Source organism: Chionomys nivalis, chromosome 3, assembly GCF_950005125.1.
Source record: "Chionomys nivalis chromosome 3, mChiNiv1.1, whole genome shotgun sequence".
Classification (NCBI taxonomy): domain Eukaryota; kingdom Metazoa; phylum Chordata; class Mammalia; order Rodentia; family Cricetidae; genus Chionomys; species Chionomys nivalis.
The window spans coordinates 90,770,367-90,788,992 of record NC_080088.1 but is presented as its reverse complement, the minus strand read 5'-3'; the positions used below and the strand labels follow the sequence as shown (position 1 = coordinate 90,788,992).

Sequence of the window (18,626 nt, the reverse complement as noted above, 5' to 3'; positions counted from 1 at the left end):
CAGGCCTGTAATTCCAATTGTTGAGGAGGCTGAGGCAGGACTGTAGACAGCTCACAGTGCTTGGGCTATGGAGCAAGGCCAACCTGGGCAACTCAGTGAGAGTGTTGCAAAACAAAATATAAAAAGAGAGGCTAAGGGTTGTAGCTCAGGGGTAGCTAGAATCCCCCAGTGAGAGGCCAGGGTGTGGCTCAGTGGTAGAGCACCTGCCTAGAATCCCCCAGTGAGGGGCTGGGGTGTGGCTCAGTGGTAGAGCACCTGCCTAGACTCCCCCAGTGAGGGGCTGGGGTATGGCTCAGTGGTAAAGTGCCTACCTAACACATCAAGAACCCTGGGTCTAACTCCCAGAACCAGAAGCAACCGGGAGCAGTGGGGAACTATATCCATCACAATCTCTATTAGGCCCACTCAAGGCTTCTCCTATGTTGGCTGGAAGGGTTGGTCACAAAAACCACTGACTTCCCTCAGTGTTGTCCATGTGTCCTGTACCACAGTGCAGATCCTGCATCCCCACTATAAGAATACGAAACATAGTTTATTGAATCTCAATTCTCCATTAAAGTCTTTAAACATAAAAGCTCTGTAGGAAATGTCACAACTTCGTGTCATCTGTCATATAAATAAATATACACTAAGATGTACAACACTATCAACACGTGTCCTCAACGTGAGGCCACAACATAGGAACTTTAAAACTTTAAAACCCAGGACTGGCTGGACTGGGGAGTGTGGGGCTCGGGGATGGGCAGTGGGCGAGTGTCAATGGCACCTGGTGAGGATACAGGAAGCAGGTGCGGGGGCAAAGGTCCTTTGGTCTATCAGGAAGGGGGCTTGCGAAAGCGGATTTTCTTGGCGGTTTCCACATCAGACTTGGCCACCAGAAATCGCATCTTCTTGCCTCCATGTCGAATCAGATCTACCGCCCTGAAATCAAGAGGTGGAGATGGTGCAGAAGAGCCAGCAGCAGCCATGGCCTCTGCCTCTCCCCGCCTCAGAACGCAGGACTGGCTTGCAGGTGCACCCCCCCACACACACGCTCTGCCAGTCCTGTGTTGCAGGCCAGGTATGGCATGTACCTCATGTAGCTCACACCCATCAGGCTGCTGCCGTTCACTTCCAGGATTCGGTCTCCCAGTGACAACCGCCCGTCAGATGCTGCGGGGCTCCCGGGAAGCAGGGTCTGTATGTAGAGTCCCGGGGCCCCCAGAGGTGTGTGCTAGGAAGAAGCAGGGGTCTCAGGATGCCTCTGGTGCTGACACATGCTTTCCCCAGCAAAGACCCTCTACCGCACACCCCTCCCTGTGAACATGCCTGGAGACAGCCAGGTCACAAATCACGGTCCCTGTGTGCCCCATCAGTGCTCCCAAAGGCAGGCCCATGAAACAGAACAGGCATTTCTAACTGGCCCTGACTATGGTCAGACTGTAGAGGGGTTGTCTACAAGAACAGGACGAGAGGGCTGAGGGTCAGGGCTCCTCACCATCCCATCAATCAGGCCCATCCCCAGCCCCGAGGGGCCTCGCTCGAGCTCCACCATGAACACATAGCAGAAGTCCTCGGCGCTGGAGCTGGGGCTGGAGGCCTCAGCAGGAGCTTCAGCAGCAGCCTCAACAGTGTCTCCTGGGTGGGTGGGGAGGGGGGGAATAAGGAGTCAGTGGGCTTGGAGGCCAGCACTCACTCCCAGAGTCAGGACACAGGGGACCTGTGGGAGGGCAGAGATGTCCCACACACCAGAGCACAGCAAGTGCTGCTGGAGCCCACGGAAGGTACCAGCTGGACAAACATGACAGCAAGCCAGGGACGGGACAGGCCCCCTCAACAGGACGTGTTCCTGAGGTCATGGACCCAATGCACATGGGCAGCCCGGCCTCCTGCCGCCTCTTCACTGTCCTACACACTCCCATCTCTTCACCAGGATGCAACTGGAAGTCTATCCTTCGAGGCCCCCACTGCATCCAGACCCTGCTTCAGGACCCAGACTAACTGGCCCACCCTGAGGCCCTGTCCCTCTCTATCAACAGAGCTTGTGTCTGGGTGGGGATAGGGCCTGACCTAACAGTTCTGAACCCCAGCCCCAGAACCTGAGCAGGCAGCTGGCCTTGTCCTGCTCCATCGAGTGCCCACTGCGAGAGTCTTCAGACTTGGCAGAGAATCAGGACACAATGGTAAGAGTCCTCCCGGGGCCAGGAGGGCCCCACTGTGCACACACGCGCATTGGTATGTGCTCAATCCTAAGAGCATGCGTGTGCGCCTGCCCAGACTGTCCTTCACCAGACACTAAGGAGTTTGTTGATCAGCACTTACAGGACAGCCCAAGGAACCCCAAGCAGGGTTTGCTACCCAGTCTCGAGCAGGCCAGGCCTCACCTTCTAGAACCATACCAGGAGGGCCACCTGGTCCATTCGTCTGCCCCTCGAGGAGTGCTTTTCCACGGTGGCCACTGGTCTCTGGCCAGGCGGGGCCTCCAGGCTCCAGGCCCAGTGGTGTGCTGGGAGGAGTGAGCAGGCAGGAGGAGTCAGTGTGCAGAGAGCCAGCCTGGGAGCCCCTGTGGTCCCCTCGGGTAGTCTGTCTTCCAGGGGGGCCCTGTGCCCAGGGAGCTCCAGTGACAGGAAGAGAATGGGCAGGGGCAGTTTCGACAGCGCCTCTGCCTGAGTCCCTGTTAGCCAGGGGGCAGTCAGGGCCTTCTGGATGCCCCTCAGGAATGGTGTGGTACAGGCCCTGGGAAGAGAGGTGGGCAAAAGGTGAACCCCAGAGAAGGGGGCAGAACCCAGAGAACCCCAGAAGAGACAGAGACAAGCCACCCCGGAGGATACAGGTTCAGCCAGTCCATGCCAGGCATGAAGAATGGGTGAAGACATTTGCAAACCTTCCTCTCAAATGGAGCCCTGAGATCTCGCGGTCATGCCTGCTGCATCCCTCAGCCCACTCTAGACAACTGTACATGCTTCTGCTGACAGCCAACAGAAGGCTGCCTCACTTCGGCTCACAGCTGCAAGTCTCAGGCTGCTCTGAGTGACCCAGTCCCTCCTTGCCAACATCCCTGCCCCACTCTACCTCGATGCCCTCGGGTTGGGCAGGCCCACCATCAGGGCTGCCTTGGCCCCGCAGTCCCCACAGGAAGTGGCGGATGTAGAGCAGGTGCTGGTAGGTGCTGTCCTCCAGGCAGTCGGCCTCCAGGTCCACCTGGAAGCCCTGGCTTGGCAGAACGATGGGTGGCGGGTTTTCATAGGACTCCAAAACGTCCTCTGCAGTGGAGCAAATGCAGATGCTGGGACCTGGCCTGCCTGCCCTCCCTCCCTCCCTCTCTCCATCCATCCATCCTAGGTCCTCACCCACCCACTGAGGCCTTAAGACAGCAAGACCTCAGCAGGATGAGCCCCAGCCTCGTCTCTCTGGATCCTGACTAGGCTCTAGCCTGAGCAGATCACCCCCACACACCCATGTATCCCTAGGACATATACATATGGACACTGGCATGTTAGTGTGTGCAGGCCCTGGATGGGGATGGAGGCAGGAACTTTTCTGTGATGCCAGCTCTGAGCTCCCAGCACAGAGTCTGGTGCATGGTGTTAGGGGAGTGTTCTAATACCAGTTAGTAAACTGGGAGGCATCCTCTAGGCCCAGGCCAGCCAGTGTGGCAGGTGACAGGAAGACGGTGGGAAGCCTACCATTGGCCAGCCTGCACTTTTCTTTGCGTTGGTATACTGTGAATGCATGCTTATGAAGGAAGATGTGTGTGACTTACAAAGGGAAATGTGCGCACACATACACGTATATACCTCTGCTGTACACATGCGTGAGCAGCGCGTATACTCAGAGCTGAGGAATGTCTGCAGCAGGTTTTGAAACCCCACCCTGCTGTTCATTTTCTGACCATCTGGGTGCCAGCTGGGCCCCAGTCCTAAGCCCTAAGAGCAAAGGGACATTGACTCTGAGATGGAGGCACAGTAGGATCCTGGGTGGAGGTGCCATGTTGTAGGGGCCCTTGTGTCCCCACCTCAGTGGGCTGCTCTGTGCTTCCTGAGCTTGGGAGTTGTCCCCACTACCACCACCACAGTCCAAGGCTTGGCCGCTGGGAAGGCTCACCTGACTGGAAGGCTTCGGGGCTGTCTTGGGCTCCTGGCTCCCAGGCACTCATAGGGCCCATGGCAGAGGCCAGCTGGTACTGAGTCAGTAGCCGGTGCAGCTGAGCAGGGCTCAGGGCAGGGAATGTGGCCCGCAGGGTGGCCCAGCTCATCTGGGGACAAGGAGCTCTGGTCAAAGCCCTCCAGGTGCATGAGGCAGTCCCTTGCCCACAGGAGTTCCTCCTATGGCAGGGTTCTAGCCCCTCCCCCTGGTCTTTTCATTCCAGAGGCGAGGGGTAAGGTTTGGGGGGCAATGCAGACAGCAGGGAGGTCAGTGAGAGGATGGAGCAGCAGACACCACACTGACCACCTCATCCACAGTGGAGAGGCTGGCCTCGCTACAAAGTAAGGCCCTGGCTCAAGAAACCAAGGAGAATGGATAGAGAGGAGCGGGGAGCGGGAAGGAAGCGTGCAGACCGTGTAAAGGACAAACAGCGTCATCGAGGCGCAGGGAGAGCTGACCGAGCTCAGGGTAGGAACTGCTCTCAAAACACAACAAAGGGACAGCCAGGTATAGTGGTGCCCACTTGTAATTCCAGCACTCTCAGGAGGTGGCAATGGGAGTGTCAGGAGTTCAAGCCCAGTCTGGGCTACATAAGAAGTCTGAATCCCGTCGAGGCTAACAATAACGAAAACAAACCAGAAATGTGTAAGCCCTGGTGGTCCTCTAACAAAAGCCAGGCCAGACACCTAGCAGTCCCCTGGCTTCCTGGTCACCCTCCTTTCTCCTTCTCAAGCCTGGTGCTCACCCCTTTTTTTCTACAGTGGCACAAGTCCTCTATGGCCTCATGACAAAGGCCCTGTGGACCACAACCTTGATCTGAAAGTTCTTCCTCTTTTTTTTTTTTTTTTTTGGTTTTTCGAAACAGGGTTTCTCTGTGGTTTTGGAACCTGTCCTGGAACTAGCTCTGTAGACCAGGCTGGTCTTGAACTCACAGAGATCCGCCTGCCTCTGCCTCCCGAGTGCTGGGATTAAAGGCGTGCGCCACCACCACCCGGCCAAAGTTCCTCCTCTTTCACAGGCAACAGAGCTGGCCCTGAATTCCAGGCCAGGCGTCTTGGGCTGCAGAATATAGAGGCGGACTTCAGACTTCCAGGTGGCTCTCCAGAAGTCTCCTAGCCCAGGAGGGCTGGTGGTGGCACTCAGGAGGCAGGGGCAGGAGGACCTCTGAGTTCAAGGCAAGCTGGTCTACATAATGGGTTCCAGGACAGCCAGGGCTACACAGAGAAACCCTGTCTCAAAAAAAAAATAAATAAATAAAAATAAAAAATAAAAGTTTCCCTTCTCAGAGTCCGGGGGAGAGTGGGGTGGTTCATGGTGCCAAAGTTCTGGGTGGCCCCTCAGGGTCAGGGTAGAGTCAGCCCGAGACCCCCCCCCCCCATTCTCTCTGCCTCAGTCTGCTGCTCTGGCTTTAGTTTTCGTGTCTTTTCTTCCTCTCTCACCATGGCTTGATTTTCCTGCCAACAGTCACAGGCCTGGGTTGTGGCCATCCAAAAGTCTATGCCCCAGGGACAGCCAGAGCGGCAGGGCTGTTGGAGAAGGGACAGGAACTGACTCCAGGGCCACACTCTTGCTGGGAGCCACTCCACACACCCCTCAAGCCCAAGACTCACAGGGGGAAGGGCTGTTTCTTTTTGAGGTCTTCCTCCCACTTCAGTGGTTTGTCCCCAGGTTGTCAGGGAGGAACCACCCATGAATCACATCTTCCCTGCTCCTCCCTCTGGGTTCTGCTCTCTGGTATTTGGGCAGCCACTTTGGGAAGATTTCCTTCGCTCTTAACTTCCTACCCTGCCACTGGGCCTTTTCGCTTCTGCTCCTGTAGTTTTAACTTATAAGCATTCTTGCTTGGTTTTGTTTATTCAGACAGGGTTCTAAACCAGCTAACAGCTCAGCCAGTAAAGATGCCTCTCACCTCAAGCTCTGAGTGGAAGTTCCAAGATCCACACGGTAGAGGGAGAGAACCAACTCCTGCAAGTTGTCCTCTGACCTCCAAATACGTGCTTGCTTATACACATACTCACACACAATAAATAATCATGTAGTATATTAATGTAATTTAAGAAAAATTAATGGGCTGGAAGAGATGCCTCAGCAGTTAATTGTGCTTGCTGCTCTTCCAGAGGATCCAAGTTCGGTTCCCAGTACCCACATCAGATGACTAACAACCAGCAGTAATGCCAGTTCCAGAGGACCAGCACGCTCCTCTGTGGGAACTTGCACACACGGCATGCATTCATTCATCTATACAGACACACATACGGGGGGGGGGGGGATCTTTACTAAACAGTTTTAAAAGGACAGGGTCCCTTTGTGAAGCTAAGGTCAACCTTCAACTCATGACCTTCCCGCCTCCGCCCCCAGAGTATAGGAATTACAAAGTGTGTGTCACTGTGCCTGACCCAAGAAATCTCCTTGCTACCTTATTTACAGACACATTATTATTTATGAACACTATTTCTTCCCTTCCTCTCACGAGGATAAAAATAATCTTTTTTCCTTTGCAGTTGCTTTTTGCTGGCTAGTCTGAGGCCTATTTGAATAAAGCCCTCGGGCTAAGGATGTTTTCTTTTTAGAGGGTTCAGAAGCAAGGACCATGAAGAATATGAATGGGGGCTGAGAGATGGCTCAGAGGTTAAGAGCACTGACTGTTCTACCAGAGGTCCTGAGTTCAATTCCCAGCAACCACATGGTGGCTCACAACCATCTATGATGAGATCTGGTGCCCTCTTCTGGCCTGCAGGGATACATGCAGGCAGATGCTGTGTACATAATTAATAAATAAATCTTTTTAAAAAAAAGAATATGGATGGACTCCATATTCTTGTGTGGCGAGCAAGACTAAGATACCTGCTACTGGCTCTTGGCAGAACAAGCCTGTCACTTGTCACAGTCCACCTTCCCTGTCACACCCACCCTCCCTGTCACACCCACCCTCCCTGTCACAGCCCACCCTCCCTGTCACAGCCCACCCTCCCTGTCACACCCACCTTCCCTGTCACACCCACCTTCCCTGTCACACCCACCTTCCCTGTCACACCCACCTTCCCTGTCACACCCACCCTCCCTGTCACACCCACCCTCCCTGTCACAGCCACCCTCCCTGTCACACCCACCTTCCCTGTCACACCCACCCTCCCTGTCACACCCACCTTCCCTGTCACACCCACCCTCCCTGTCACACCCACCTTCCCTGTCACAGCCCACCCTCCCTGTCACACCCACCTTCCCTGTCACACCCACCCTCCCTGTCACACCCACCTTCCCTGTCACACCCACCCTCCCTGTCACACCCACCTTCCCTGTCACACCCACCCTCCCTGTCACACCCACCTTCCCTGTCACACCCACCTTCCCTGTCACACCCACCTTCCCTGTCACACCCACCTTCCCTGTCACACCCACCCTCCCTGTCACACCCACCCTCCCTGTCACAGCCACCCTCCCTGTCACACCCACCTTCCCTGTCACACCCACCCTCCCTGTCACACCCACCTTCCCTGTCACACCCACCCTCCCTGTCACACCCACCCTCCCTGTCACAGCCCACCCTCCCTGTCACACCCACCTTCCCTGTCACACCCACCCTCCCTGTCACACCCACCTTCCCTGTCACACCCACCCTCCCTGTCACACCCACCCTCCCTGTCACAGCCCACCCCCCTCCGCCTCACGGAGGTTCCACCAGGTGCCTGGACTAGCTGTCTTCACAGTAGGCCTCCAGGACTCCATGTGGGATGGACAAGTATCTAGCCATGCAGACAGGAGCAGCTGAGAGTCCAGGGGTCAGAGCTGCTTCCTTTCTGCACGTAGCCCTACTCAGACATCGCACAGGCCTCGGAATGGGGAGAGGCCCCCGCCCCCAGCTCAAGTGTTTGCCTCTCAAGCATGAGGGCCTGAGCTGGATCAGTAGAACCCATGGAAAGTTAGGTGTGGGGTGACGAGGCAGATCACTGGAGCTCACTAGCCAGCTAGCCTAGCCTACCCGGCAAAGTGCTAGGCCAAGGAGACACCCTGTCTCAAACAAAAGGTGAAAAATGCACCTGAGGAATGACATTCAAGGCTGGCTGTCCTGTGACCTACACACACACACACATACACACACACACACACATGTTGAACAAATCTGAAATGCACAATTCAGCTTTTCTCAAAGAAATACCCTTGTGACCAGCCCCAAGAACAGTCTGGAGCCAACACAATAAACAGTGACCATCCAGAGGCCTCTCGAACCACCACTGACGGCTCCTTATGAGCTGAGTCCCAGGATCCCAAAGCATGAACTCTGTTCCAGCTCAACAGAGGACAAGGGTCAGCTGGGGTGCTTGTTCCCAAGGCTTGCTCCCAGCTCTGCAGACTCTCACATGCAGAATGACCACGACAGACTTTGTCCACACAAAGCAGCTAATGATCAAGGAGCTCGAACAAAGGCCCGGGTCTTGCATGAACTACGTAAGCGCTTTACCACTGAACACAGCCCAGACCACTGTTTTCCTTTATGAGTAGGGTGATTTTTAGTTGTGTGTGTGTTCCCACCTGTGTGAGTCCATTCAACTCTTTACGGTTCCATACTACAGATCTATTCCCCTGTCCCTCCAGGTCCCTCCAGTGGTTTTCTAGACCTTCAACTAAATGACCTTGAATTTCATCAGGTTATGCAAGCTGTTCTCTGAAAAAGGGTAGAGTCATCCCAGGCCACTTCATCTAAGGGCTGTACTTACCAAAATCTCTTTGCGGGCTGGAAGCACAGTTCAGTGGTAGAGCCCCTGCCTAGAATCCCCCAGTGAGGGGTTGGGGTGTGGTTCAGTGGTAGAGCCCCTGCCTAGAATCCCCCAGTGAGGGGCTGGGGTGTGACTCAGTGGTAGAGCACCAGCCTAGAATCCCCCAGTGAGGGGCTGGAGTATGTGTGGCTCAGTGGTAAAACCCCTGCCTAGAATGCCCCACTGAGGGGCTGGGGTGTGGCTCAGTGGTAGAGCATCTGCCTAGGATCCCTCATTGAGGTGCTGAGGGCATGATTCAGTGGTTAATACTTGCCCAGCATGCACAGGGTTCTGGGTTCCATCTCCAGTACTGCTAAAGAAAATAAAAAAGCTTAGTGATTGCGATGGTTTGAAGGAAAATGCCCCCATAGGCTCATAGGGAATGGCACTATTAGCCTTATTGGAGTAGGTAAGCTGTTGTTGGAGGAACTGAGTATCTGGGGGAAGGCTTTAAGGTCTCAGATGCTCAAGTCAGGCCCAGTGGAGCATTCTCTTCCTGCTACCTGCCAATCTGGATGCAGAACTCTTAGTTCCTTCTCCAGCACCATGTCTGCTGGCATACGGCCATAATGATAATGAACTATAAACCTCTGCAACCGTAAACCAGTCCCGATTAAATGTCTTCCTCTGTAAGAGTTGCCGTGATCATGGTGGCCCTTCACAGTAGTAGAAACCCTGACTAAGTCAGTGGTTTTACTGGCTAGTCTATGTCAAGTTGACACGAGTTAGAATATCTGAAAGGAGAGAACCTCAGTTGAGAAAATGCCTCTGTTAGATCCAACCATAAAGCATTTTCTTAACTAGTGATTGATGTGGGACGGTCCAGTCCACGGTAGGTGGTGCTGTCCTCAGGCTGGTGATCGTGGGCTCTTTATGAAGCAGGCTGAACAAGTCAAGGGAAGCGAGCCAGTAAGCAGCACCGCTCTACGGCCCTGCATCAGCTTCTGACTCCAAGTTTTTGCCCCGTTTGAGTTCCTGTCCTGACTTCCTCCAGTGATGAACAGCAGTGCTGAAGTATGAGCCAGATAAACCCTGTCCTCTTCAGGTTGTTTTGGTCATGGTGTTTGTCACAGCAACAGTAGCCCTAACTAAGACAGTGATATTTGGGAGGAAGCAAACTAAATTCACATGCTCTAGCTGCCAGACATGTCTAGACACCTGAGTTTTCTATGGTAAATTTTTCACTTTGTAGTGAAAAAATTAAACCAGTTTTCATACCCAACATTGTGAACTTCATGTAAAGCGCATTTCCCCTGGGACTGGTAAATGTCTCAGCAGGTAAAAGAGGCTCCTGCTCGCATTTGCAGGCCTGAGTTCCATCCCGAGGACTCTGCGGTAGAAGCAGAGAACAGACAGCTAGGAAGCTGTGCCCTGAACTCCGCCCACTCACTATGTACAAGTGTGCATGCACACACACAAATAAGCAAAGAAATATAACTTAAAAAGTACAGTTCCTAGCAGAGGACATTTTAAATGCTTGTGGAGTGGACAAAGAACACAAGGGGCCATGTCTGGAATCACGTCTCCACATATGCTCACTGTGTGACCTCAGTTTTGCGTTCCACAGAAGGACCTGGGGCACAGTGCTGACCACTCAGTCAGCTGCAGTGCAGCCGAGGGTGACACCAGAGTCTCAACGGGAAAGAGCGCCACTGTCATCGGTGTCAGTGGGGCAGAGATGCGGGTGTGAGTCTGCAGAAAGGACAGCTTTTCTTTTCTTTTTTAACTTTTTAAAACAGATAAGTTCTCCACATGTAGTTCAGGCTGGCCTGGAACTCACTGTGTAGTCCAGGCTTGTCAGGAGCCATGTCCCCCCAAAATTTACAGGAAGCACTGCCGTGAGGAGTTTTGCAGAGGGCTTCACTTCCCAATTATATTGAGAATAGTTTTATTGACAAAGCCTATCCCACACCCAAATTAACTGTTAATAGAGAGCTATCTGTTAACGGAACCCGCTTCACATTCCAAACTATCTAGAGAACTAGGTGGGTCAACTTGTGACTTCCTGACCAAGGAATCGTGACCTGACCGATTGTAACCTCTTGGCCTACGTGATGGGCGTGGACCACGTGGCAAGATTCCGTGCCCCAGTCCCCCAAGCTCCTCATCCAGGGGCTATATAAGCTGTAACCATGACTCTAATAAACGGAGGCTTTGACAAGAATTATGCTTGGCCTTCTTCCTCTTATCGGCCCATGTCTTTCAGGTGGTACCTCTCCGTGACCCTGGAATAACTGACCAGCCAGGAGGGTTACAGACCCTAGACAGAGTAACCCGTCAAGGCGGTCGACACAGGCTAGCCTCAAACCTTCAACAATCCTCCTGCTTTCGCTTCTAGAGTGCTGGGATCACAGGCATGAGCCACCACACCTGGTGAGACTATTCTTTTTGACCAGCTGGCTGTCCCAAGCATGCCCAGGGCTTTGTGTGGGGCTGACACTGTAGCCATGGCACCCAGTGAGCTTTGAACACATGTCCCTGGACCACAGAGGGCAGATTTAATGTTGGACTGTTCCACCCCATCTGTTCACCATCTCAGGACCAGGTCAGCGTCCACACACGAGAAGAGATCATTGCAAAGTTTCCATCAGCCATCAGGACAAAGGCTCTGAGGAAAAAGGTGCCTCATGTGGAGGAGCAGGGCGAGAGACCTGGTCTCCTACTGCTGTGGTGGTAGACCATGAACTTGAGGACAGAGTGACACAAGGACGCGACCCTACAGGGCTGACTGGGGTGGCTCTAGGGTAGTGGTTCTCAACCTGTAGATCACAACCCCTTTGGCAAACCTCTATCTCCAAAAATATTTACATTACGATTCATAACAGTAACAAACAGTAGCATAACACTACAGTTATAAAATAATTCTATGTCTGGGGGCCGCCAAACCATAAGGAACTATATTAAAGGGTCACAGCATTAGGAACGTTGAGAGCCATTGCTCTAGGGGAAGACCTACTTTCTCACATCTGTGGTGAGTTCAGCTCCTCATGGGTACGGGAATGAGGCTGTGTTTCTGGGCTGGATGGGCTGTCCTATCTTCTAGAAGCTATCAACTTGCAGGTTCTTGACAGCAGCCACTGTGAGTTGAGCCCTCGCTCTCTTCCTACCCAAATGTCTGACCCACGCTACGAACCTGTCTGATTAGACAGGGACCAGTGGGGCACATAGATCATGGCCTTCTCTTCAGGCCCTTCATCTTGGTCACACACAGAGTGACCAATACAGGGTCCAGGGACTGCCCATAGGCACCTATAAGATTACCCAGCCTGGTGTGGATGGGGACAGTTGAGAAACCAAGTAACTCTGTGGATTACCTAGGGAATATGTGAGGTTTTCTGGGTATAGAGTCCAGTCCACCTTAAGTTGGTTTGTAAGCCAGTGACCCTAGGGTCACATGCCCTTCTTTGCACTTGTCCCTTAGTGCCCTCCTACCTGTATCAGCTGAGCACTGGGAGTGGCCAGTAAATGCAAGGTGCAGGAGAGCTTCCGAAAGAAACGCTCAGCGGGTGCTCCGAGGCCAGCGCTTCTGGCCCACTCCAGGAACTGCTGCAGGCGGGCACAGGCCTGGACACCCCTGGGCCAATGGAAGCAACTCAGAGAGGGCCCTGGAGAGGGAAGAAAGGATGAGACCGACACACCAGGGTCCCCAAAGCACATTCTCCCTTTCCAGGCCACCTCAACACCTATCTCAGTTTCCAAGGCAATGCCAACTAGCCATGCCCTCTCGGGGTCAGAGGTAGAAGCAGATGGAGGAGGCAGGGCACAAGAGAAGAGGTCCTGTGACAGCCACCACCCCCACCTCTCCTACCCTACATCATCCTATGTGGCTCCGCTCTGTTAGATATCCAGAGTTCCAGCAGGTGATGGAGAAACAGCAACTCAGTAAAGCAGGGCCAAGGGCCAAGGGCCAGTGTCAGTGTGATCCTGTAACACTGTCTTAGTCTGGCCCCTCTGCAGTCTGGTGGCGGGTACTGGAGCAGCATACAAGGCGTGCTCCGAGCTCTTGTTCACCCTGGGTCTAGAGCCATCTTCTCACAAGCACAGCTCTAGCGTCCACAAGCACAGCTCTAGCGTCCAGCCACAGCACCCCTGGAGCACAATTAGCTTTCCCAAAGGATCCCAGGCCCCAGCCCCAAGCACCACTCACCCTTGTCCAGCACCTGATTGAGGAGCAGCGTGCCAGAGAAGAAGAAGAGGTAAGCTAGCATCTGGGAGGCCACCTCAGGGTGCATCTGCTGCTGCTGTAGGAGGTCCGAGGTGGCCTGGAACACGGACACAACGCGCCGGAGCTCCTCAGGCAGAGCAGGGCCTGAGCGCCAGCTCCCCCTGCGCTCTGTCTGAAATGGAGGGCATTCCAAGAGGGCCGGGAGGCAGACATACAGGCACTGCCAAGAGAGAAAGAACCCCAAAAGCCACTTACAGGGATGCTGGGACTGACCCAGGAGTCCCCAACCTAACAAGCTTCTGTTCCAGTCTTAGGCAATCGGTTAGAATGAGGCCCAGCGGGAGCCGCCTCTGGGACTAATAGAAGCAAGGACGGGAGCTGCAGGTGCAAACAGGCTGGACATGGCAGTCACTTAGCAGTGCTGTAAAAGGATCCATGACCGATGACCACAAGGCTGTACCGTGGTGGCACTCCTGGTATGGGAAAGGGCCAGAGTGGAACCAGTGCTTGCTTCCTCCCTGCTGAAGCTGTCAGTCCCTTCCCTCCTACCCCAAGGCCCTGGGAAGCCAGGTGGCAGCACACACCTTGGAGAGGTAATACACACACTGCTGGAAAGCATAGAGCACCACCTCCTCCAGGGCCGCCATGGCCTCCTCGTTGGCCGTCAGTGTGCAGGAGAACAGTGATTCCTTGGAGCCTGCAGGGAAAGGGGTCACAAGGTGGGGTCACCCGCACAGCCTGCACATGTGGACCCACCCAGTCAGTAGCAGCCAGGACTCCCCAGCTGTCTAGCTCCCCACTGAGGGCTCTGCCTGGCACACCAACACTCCCAATCTGGCTTTCGAGGTATAGCGATCCCAAACTGGCTTAGCCAGTCACACAGGGCAGTCGGAGAAGACCAGACACATGTGTTCACATGCTCCTATGTCCCTGAGACAGAGCACAGAAGTCTGTCCTTCCTTCCATCCTCTCCACTTCTTTCCTTCTCTTCTTTCCAGGTCATGCAGGCTTCTATCACTGGGCTCCTTTCTTTTAAGACAAGGTACCCAGCATGGCCATGAACTCACTCTGTAGTCCAGATTAGCCTTGAGCCTACAACGGTCCTGCCTCAGTCTCCTGAGTGTCTGGGTTAAGAGACCCAAGTCTCCATGCTGTGTTCTCCACCAGAGCTGGCTATTCCACTGCAGCAAGCCCAACCCAGCCCTGAGGATCAACTGTTTAATGACACAGGTCAGAAGGCTTGCACAGCAGCCCCTTGGGAAGCTGTCACATGACTGTGGAGTCAGAAGAATCTCTCAGGAAAATGGAAACCTTTTAGCACCCAGAAGGCAGAGGCCAACAGACCTCTGTGAATTTGAGGTCAGCTGATCTACACAACAAGTTCCAGGGCAGCAGGGTTACAGTGAGACTCTGTCTCAAAACACCAAACCAAAACAACAACACTACACCACAAAAAAGGGAAAGAACCCAAATTGCTGCACACTCCACCCCAGGCCTGGAGGGCTATTGAGTTATCCACGTGAAGATCCAGATCCACCTCACTGCAGGGTGCAAGGGCAAAGAGCAGGCTGACAGGAGAGGCAAACAGGCAACAGTACACAGTACACTCCAGGTGTGGACCTGAGACATCCCAGGTAGACACTGAGAGGAGGAGAACCAGGGGCAAAAAGCCCCAGGTGCCCCAGGAGCAGATGTCCCTCAGGCAATGAGGAAACCCCGCCTCACCTGCTATAGGCAAGCACAAAGGGGGTATGGGGACACTCCACAGACGCAGTGAGCACCACCTCCACTACAGCTTGAACCCACAGTGCCAGGGGGCTAGACCTACACAGTCCAAGGTCCACAATGACACAGGAGAGAGAGTGGCTTTGATGCCACGGCAGAGCAAAGCTCTGGCCCCAGGTCCCCAGGTGCATGGTCAGGAATGGGAACCACCACAGTCGTCATGAGCTTCTGGCTCTGTCAGAACCTCCCAGGCATAGAATCCTCAGTGAAATTGCCTAGGGCATCAAGGCCTAGCCTCACACCACCACCTTTTATTTATCTGTTTGGTGTGCGTGTGAGTACGTGTGCGTGTGTGTGTACGGGGGGGGGGGGTGTTCATGTGTAGGTGTAATGTACCAGTACATATGGAGGCCAGAGGTCATCCTCAGGTGCCTTTCCTCAGGAACTGTCCACCCTGTTTTCTGAGACAGGATCTCTCTTTTGGCCTAGAACTTGAATGAGCCCCAGGGATCCTCTGTCTCCACCCCCACCCCAGCACTGGGATTACAAGCATGTGCCACTATGTGTGTGTTGGGGGATGGGAGTATGTGATTCAGATCCTCCTATTTCCATGGTAAGAACTTTACTAACTGAGCTACCCTCCTTTTTTTTCTGAGCAATTTTGTGTGTTTGTATCTATCCATGCACACGCATCTGTGTTCATGTGCATGCACACTCGCATATACACACATCTGCAGACCAGAAAACAACATCCAGTGTCATTCCTTGGGGGTATCCACCTTGGTTTCTCAGACAGGGTCTCCCCCTGGTGTCTGGGGCTCACTGTTTTGGCCAGGCCGGCTAGCCAGTGAGTCCCAGGGAGCCTCCTACCCTCCAGGATTATGAGCATGGGGACAACAAGCCCACACCATCACCCCTGGCTTTTTACTTGAAAGCTAGAGACAGCACTCAGGTCCTTTTGTTTGTACAACCAGCACTTTACCAACCTAGCCACTTCCCCAGCACAGCGCACAGCGTTATCTTTATAGAGCCCTCACCACACCGCACCCCACCCCACCCCAATCCCCTCTAGCAGAACCACCTCTCCTCGAGTATTTTGGGAATTTGAGTACTTGGAAATGCTAATTTAAGGCACATTGCCCATATTTTCCATCTCTGAAATTGATGCGCTCTACCATCTTAAGCTATGATTGGTGGCATTCTTCCTTTCTGGATTAAACCCCTCATTTGGTTAACTGTATGTTCATGTGTCCCCTCCAAGTGGTCTGTGCACACATTCAGCCTCCCACAAACAGAACAGAACATACAGACAACACAGACTAGCAAAGTGTCATACAGCAGGCCCTAGAACATCAGATCAGTCTAAATCACCGATGCTGGCCTCATCTGTGATCCCTAAATGACTGGCCTAGGGACCGTGAAAGCTCCACACTGTACAGGCACATGTGCATAAAGTTACTGCTGTGCCCGCTCTCATGGCACACCGCAGGGGCCATACCTGTGACATCCAGCTCCTCCTCCATGTTCTGCATGTACAGCGGGCATTTCTGCTGGATGAAGTACAGGAGTTCGATGGAGTTTGACATCCAAAACAGGATGTGCTGAAGGTCGGGAACCAGGTCGGCCATGGGGAAGCTGGCCCAGGAGATGGGTTCCTGGCTACCAAGACAGAAAGACTAAAGGATTACTCTGGGTGCAGATGAGGAGCTGAGTCTGCGGTTCTGTCTGCATGGGGACAGTCATGCTCATGGGATACTAGCAAAAGCAAGTACTTCTGTCAACTTCCCCAAAGTCAGGAGCCTACTGAAGGCTGTCTTCACAGTTCTTCTTCTGGAAGCAGATGAGGAGTAGCTGTGAACACTATGGCACACATACACATAGATACACACATAGGGGTATGTGTGAGGACTCACTATCCGTGGATTTTGGGGCAAGAAACCTGAGTATAAGTGTGCTATTATACAAAGAAATAGTTTAAACTGATTCCTTAATAAGGGAATTCTCAGAGGACAAGGCTGACTGAACTGAGATTAGTTAGATACTACCTAATAAAAGACTGGCGTCAAAAATGTGGGAAGCTTTAATCCCAGCACTCGGGAGGCAGAGGCAGGTGGATCTCTGTGAGTTCGAGGCCAGCCTGGTCTACAAGAGCTAGTTCCAGGACAGGAACCAAAAAGCTACGGAGAAACCCTGTCTCGAAAAACCAAAAAAAAAAAAAAAAAAAAAAAAAAAAAGAATGTGGGAAGCTGATTGATGACTCAAGAGGCAGCAAACAGTGGTAAGGATGAAGCTCAGTGGTAGAGCACCTGCCTAGAATCCCCCAGTGAGGGGCTGGGGTGTGGCTCAGTGGTAGAGTATCTGCCTGGAATCCTCCAGTGGGGATATGGCTCAGCAGTGAACACTTGCCAACCATCAGTGAGGGCCTGAGGAGAATAGCTCCCTGGTAGAACATGATCTAGCGTGTGCAAGGCCCTGGGTTCAATCCATAGCACCATGAGAAGAGAAATCAGGTGGAAAGCAAAGCATGTTCCTCAGACTTGGAGGTAACCATTAGGAAATTCCAGTGTGGATAGTCACTGGAGGTCATCTTCTGAGGTCTGTAAGGGGAGAAGGACATTTCTAGCTCCCACACTCCCTTTTGCAGTTTGGTGTGCTATCCACATGGGGGCACTGTTACTCTGGGTAATGAAAACAGAACCAGGCACTGGTCAAGGGGCTACCAGGTATCTGGCACCCTGGCGAGTTACAGGGGCAGCTCAAACCCCTCCTATAGCAAGCCAGAGACAAGGGTCCACTTATCTCAGGCTTGCCGCCTTCCAGCTAAGCGTCCCCATTTCAGAGGGCAGTGGCAATGACTGGCACCTGTTTCCCTTGATGTCCTTCTAGACCTTTACTGGCTCTCACAAATGGGGACCCTCAAACCATCTCCCCTGCTCAGTGTCACACACCAGTCCCAAGATGTGTGTGGGTATCAATCCTTCAGTGTGACTTGCATCTACTTTTTATTGTCCTAACCAGACTCTTGGGACCCCTGTGAGTTTGGGGCTACCTTTAGGGCCCTCACAATTCACTAAAATGTCAACATGCATGCATTACTTTTATTTATTTATTTAGACAGAATTTTGCCATGTAGTCTATGCTGGCCTTGAACCAGTGAACTTCCTGCCTCAGCTTTCCAAATGCTGGCACTACCATGCCCTGAACAATTCATCTCCTCCTCAGTGCACCGCCCTGGGCCCCTAAGGCTTAGGATGGTAGATTCTCCCGTAAGCCTCTACAGCCTTATCTGCTGACCATCCCACCCAGGTGTGTGTGTCTGCAGCCATGACACCCCCTCAGAAGGATCACCCCAAGATCTGCCTCCCCGGTGGCCTCAGTGTCCCTCACTGGGGGAGTTCTGAGTGGCTGCTTTTCCACCTACATATCTGCATCCAGATATGTAGGCCTAGGAGCAGACACGGAGCTCCCTAATCCAGCCTGTGCCTGGAGAAGATCAAAGCTGATGACTGTGGAGTCAAGCGCCTGGCATTTGATGTTTCTACATGCCTGGAGCGCTGAGGAAAGGGCCACGCCCATGGAAACATCTGGGGCCTAAATGGGGTGATGTGAGGGAGTCACAAGGGAGGGTCTGACCTTTGTCCTGCTGTCCCAGGGCTGTCAAACTCTCCCCTGCTGTCCCAGGCTCTACCCAGCCATTAATTTAACTTTAGTCCACAAACAACGGTGACCTCTCTGTCCTGCGCCTGGGTGGGGGAAGAAGAGGCTGGTGACCATCTCTCCTGTGTTAGCTACTAAGCAGCCGCGGTCTCCTAGCATAGCCTGCCCAATATGGAGGGCCTGCTGGTTCCCCACCCGCC

At 53.4% G+C, this 18,626-nt stretch overlaps 1 protein-coding gene across 3 annotated transcripts in view; it reads right to left on the bottom strand.

The window, feature by feature from the left end:
• Nucleotides 1–13: 13 nt before the first annotated feature.
• Radil (Rap associating with DIL domain) overlaps nucleotides 14–18,626 on the bottom strand; it is a 70,689-nt gene continuing 52,076 nt past the window's right edge. For 2 of the 3 annotated variants that reach the window (XM_057765757.1, XM_057765756.1), the window contains exons 6-15: nucleotides 16,268–16,428; nucleotides 13,629–13,741; nucleotides 13,027–13,264; nucleotides 12,312–12,484; nucleotides 4,084–4,234; nucleotides 3,052–3,242; nucleotides 2,364–2,715; nucleotides 1,478–1,617; nucleotides 1,074–1,213; nucleotides 14–921 (exon numbers count right to left, since the gene is read on the bottom strand). In XM_057765757.1, coding sequence (XP_057621740.1) covers nucleotides 816–921; nucleotides 1,074–1,213; nucleotides 1,478–1,617; nucleotides 2,364–2,715; nucleotides 3,052–3,242; nucleotides 4,084–4,234; nucleotides 12,312–12,484; nucleotides 13,027–13,264; nucleotides 13,629–13,741; nucleotides 16,268–16,428 — 1,765 coding nt within the window. In that variant the 3' untranslated portion in view covers nucleotides 14–815. The remainder of the gene's footprint in view (nucleotides 922–1,073; nucleotides 1,214–1,477; nucleotides 1,618–2,363; nucleotides 2,716–3,051; nucleotides 3,243–4,083; nucleotides 4,235–12,311; nucleotides 12,485–13,026; nucleotides 13,265–13,628; nucleotides 13,742–16,267; nucleotides 16,429–18,626) is intronic. The other variant, XR_009056866.1, reaches the window with a different exon arrangement.